The sequence below is a fragment of the Arachis hypogaea genome, chromosome 14, assembly GCF_003086295.3.
Source record: "Arachis hypogaea cultivar Tifrunner chromosome 14, arahy.Tifrunner.gnm2.J5K5, whole genome shotgun sequence".
Lineage (NCBI taxonomy): Eukaryota > Viridiplantae > Streptophyta > Magnoliopsida > Fabales > Fabaceae > Arachis > Arachis hypogaea.
The window spans coordinates 92,143,597-92,147,670 of record NC_092049.1 but is presented as its reverse complement, the minus strand read 5'-3'; the positions used below and the strand labels follow the sequence as shown (position 1 = coordinate 92,147,670).

Here is a 4,074-nt window from a genome sequence, read left to right as displayed (position 1 = left end):
AGGTTAGTAAATAATTTATTTTTTTAATTTTTAGTATGAAATAAAGTATGATTTAGTGATATTAAATTGCTTAGAACTTGGTTATTAGAATGATTAGAATCTCTAAACTTGAAGTAGTAGTTAGAGTTTAGATTTAGGAGAAGTAGTCTGTTGGAAGTTGTTTAGTGATATTAAACTGTTTATAATTGTTAGAATCTGTGAATCTCGAATAGTGGTTAGAGTATTGATATAAGGATAGTAGTGTGTTAGAGTATTAAAATCGTAAATGCATATTGGATAAGTGATTCTGAGAGTTTAATAGAATTTTGGTTAAAGTATTTTTCGATTAAGATTGCCCGTTTTAGTTAACTGTTATTTTGTAAAGTTTTATGATTGTAAGAGTATTTTTTCACTATCATGCAGTCCCACCGCTATATCTCGAGCATGAAGAGGAAGCATGGTATGCCGTTAGATGATAGGATCATGTCGTGCCTCCAGATGGCTGGCCTGTCACATCTCGCGAGGCTTAACGACCACTGGTTTAGGTTGGATGAGCCATTAGTCGGTGCATTTATGGAGAGATGGCGTCCGAAGACTCATACATTTCATCTGCCGTTTGGTGAATACACGATTACTCTACAGGATGTAGCCTACCAGCTAGAGCTCCTGATCGATAATCAGTACGTCAACGGATGTCTGACGGACTTTGAATGGTACATCGAGGGAGGCCGTCCAGCATGGGCTTAGTTCGAGGAGTTGTTGGGTGTATTGCCGCCACTAGACTGCATCGACAAGTTAATTGTGAAGTCCATTTGGATGCAGGATACATTCACTGACCGTCTGGAGGGCACAGACGAGGAGACAGTCAGGAGGTACGCGAGAGCATACATCATGATGCTATTATCAACGCAGCTCTTCGCGGACAAGTCTAATACCCGCATGCATATCCGGTGGCTGTTGTACGTGGCGAGGTTAGAGGACATGGGCAGATATAGCTGGGGATCTACCACGCTGTCGTGGTTATACAGCTGCCTATGCCGTGTGGCCAACAAGCATATGGTAAAGTTGGCAGGACCACTTCAGCTCATCTAGTCTTGGATTTTCTGGCAGTTCCCGGGTTTTAGGCCCGATGGGTTTGATGCCTTTCATTAGCCCTTGGCCACGAGGTACACAATTGATTACTACCTCAGGTGGATTGGGTTCTACCTTAGCTTGGAGGACTACAGCATTGGCCGTTTCCTACATTGAACATCGATTTTCTGATGTCGAAGGACGGCAGAGGCGGTGATCAGTGGTTTCTCACATCCTTACAGGGCTGGCACATTCATTGTGATAGGAGGGCAGAACATGTCTTGCGATTTGATATTGTTCCTAATCCAGGACCCTCTCATGCGTACTTAGAGTGGTGGCATCAATATGGTAGGTGATTCTTGTCACCTGAACTATTCCTCGGAGACCTCAGAGTAGACCCGATCTCGACAAAGGAATTGCAGAGAGGTCCAGGACAGGATCCATAGATAGATCGTGTGCATGATGTTCTGGATAACCGTCATGCCGAGCGGAGAGCTCGTGTGGGGACACGATCTAATCAGCGTGAGTAGAGGTGGCTCGATGATGCCATCGATGTACTGGAGGGTAGGCTAGAGGTCGTAGAGGAGACAGGGGTGGTCGTGGAGGCAGAGCCCAATGTGGACGGCAAACCGGAGAGATAACGGTAGCGGTGGTGATGGTGTGGATAATGGTGATGATGACAACGGTCATGGAGGAGGTGGTAGTGGACACGACACATCTGATGGTGACGGAGGTGGTGGTGGCGGTAACGGTGGTATGCGTGGAGGTGCTGGAGGTGGAGGAGTCGGTGCTGGTGGTTGTGGTCATAGTGGTTTTGTGGGTGGCGTGAGTGGAGTTGCAAGTGGTGGTGGAGGTGGAGGAGGGTTTGGTGGTCATAGTCGTGATGGTGATAGATGTGGTGGTTATGGTGGCGTTGGATATGATAGCAATGGTGGTGGATCATTTTGTAATGGTAGAGGGGGCGGAGATACTGGGTGAGGGTTTAGTGATTACTATGTTGGGTGTCCTAGCAGTGACATAAGATGTACATGATAGTTAGACGTGGATTACCCCAGGTGAGATGCTATCTGACTTGTTGGGCAGTGAGGGTCTCGATGCGGAGTATAGGGGGTCACGCTTTCTTGAGGAGATTAGGGTCATCATACAGGAGGATGATGTGGCATGACATAGATCTCAGGTAGGTGGAGCCCAAAAACCTCTAGATGTGGACCTGAATGAGGGATGAATCCATATTTTACGATATATTTGGGTTTGATTTGAGTGGATTCCATCACATAAACCCACATTTATTCACCTAAATAGCATGCTTTTGAGATTTCTTCCTAAATTGTGCTTGAAAGTGAAAACATGCTCTTTTGTGCTTAATTTAGTCAATTTTATTCACTTTAATCCCATTTGGTACCTTGATGTATTTGTTAAGTGATTTTCAGGTTTCCAAGGCAAGTATAGGTTAAAGAAGTGAGGAAAAGAGCATGCAAAAAGGGAAGAATTCAAAAAATGAAGGATTTGGAAAGCTGCCAGCCCTGACCTCTCTATAATAAATTGGTCATAACTTGAGCTACAGAGGTCCAAATGAGACAGTTTCAGCGGCATTAGAAAGCTAACGTCCGGGGCTTCAAAATGATATGCAATTTCCTATGATGGACATAATTCCACATGTGCGTATGCACAGGTACTTGTGCATACGCACAAGTCGGGATTCAGCATGTGTGCGGACGCACACGTCTGTGCGTCCGCACAGGTTCCTGCACGTGACTTCATTAATTGCAACTCACTGGCAGCGATTTCTGGACCCCCAAAACCCAATCCAACTCATTTTTTGAAGCTATTTAAGGCCAAATTGAAGAAGGATGAAGGGGGCAATTAGGTTTAGCTTTTATGATGTTTTCTCTTAGTTTCTAGAGAGAGAAGTTCCCCCCTCTCTCTAGAATTAGGGTTTTTAGCTTAGTTTCCTTTTAATTTCAGCACTTTAATTCTTGTTTTAGTGTAGTTTCATTTATGTTTCCATTCTTTCTTGTCTTTATCTTCTTCATCTCTTTTGTTATTTTCTCTTTTATGTCATTTTCATGTTATGAACACTTTTGTCATTTTAATTCTAATTAATGCAATTTTATGTTTTTATGTCATTTATTGCTTTCTCTAGTTGCTATTGTTACTTTCTTGCTTTGGTAGTTTTAGAATTTATTTTATTACAATTTAATATTATTTTATTCTCATGCACACCAAGTGTTTGATAAAATGCTTGGCTTATTTTTTACATAGTTTTTCTCCACTCTTGGCTTGAAATTGATGACTTTGGTGATCCTTGAGTCATTGATGTCCATTCTTGTTTGATACATTAGAGTAGTTAGTTAATTTGGTTTCTCTTGACTCTATGTGACCCCTTAGTGTTGTTGACATAGGACTTCGGGATTGAAATCAACTATGCCTATTTGACTTATCTTCGTTGTAAGGTTGACTAAGTAGGATTAACTCTTCATAATCATCATGTCTTTGTGGTCAATGGCTAGGATAGGTAACCTTAGCTCTCAATTACTTGCCAAGAGGTTTTCTTACATTTTAAGTTTCCTTTCCTTGCATTTTATTGCTTTGACCTTTACTTGCTTTCATTTAATTTCTTGCATGTTTAGTTTTCACACTCTTTGTTGAGAAATTGGATGTTTGGGTGAAATTGAGTTGTGGATGTCCATTCCGCATTATGTGAGAATAGTTAATTGGTTTGGTTTCCATTGACGCTAGTTTTTCACTAAGTAATTAGTGAGTTGACTAAGACTTACGGATTGAGATCAATTACACTCTTTTGACTATTTCTCAAGAAGGATTAACTAGTTTGGATTGCTTCCACACAATTGCCATGTTTGTGGTCCAAAACTAGGAGAAGAATCCTAAATTCCCCAATTCTTGCCAAGAGTTTCCATTTATACTTTCTTTCATGCTAAGTTACCTTTTTGCACTTTAATTCCTTGCTATTCACATCTCTTGCTCTTTTGCATTCCCAACCCCCAATGTCTCATAGCCAATAAT

General features: G+C 41.6%; 1 protein-coding gene across 1 annotated transcript; it reads left to right on the top strand.

The window, feature by feature from the left end:
- Window positions 1-396: 396 nt before the first annotated feature.
- LOC112742753 (protein MAIN-LIKE 1-like) lies at window positions 397-1,406 on the top strand. Its single transcript, XM_025791981.1, has 3 exons — window positions 397-714; window positions 802-1,038; window positions 1,251-1,406. The coding sequence occupies exons 1-3, from the start codon at window positions 397-399 to the stop codon at window positions 1,404-1,406; spliced, it is 711 nt and encodes a 236-aa protein (XP_025647766.1).
- The last annotated feature ends 2,668 nt before the right edge of the window (window positions 1,407-4,074 follow it).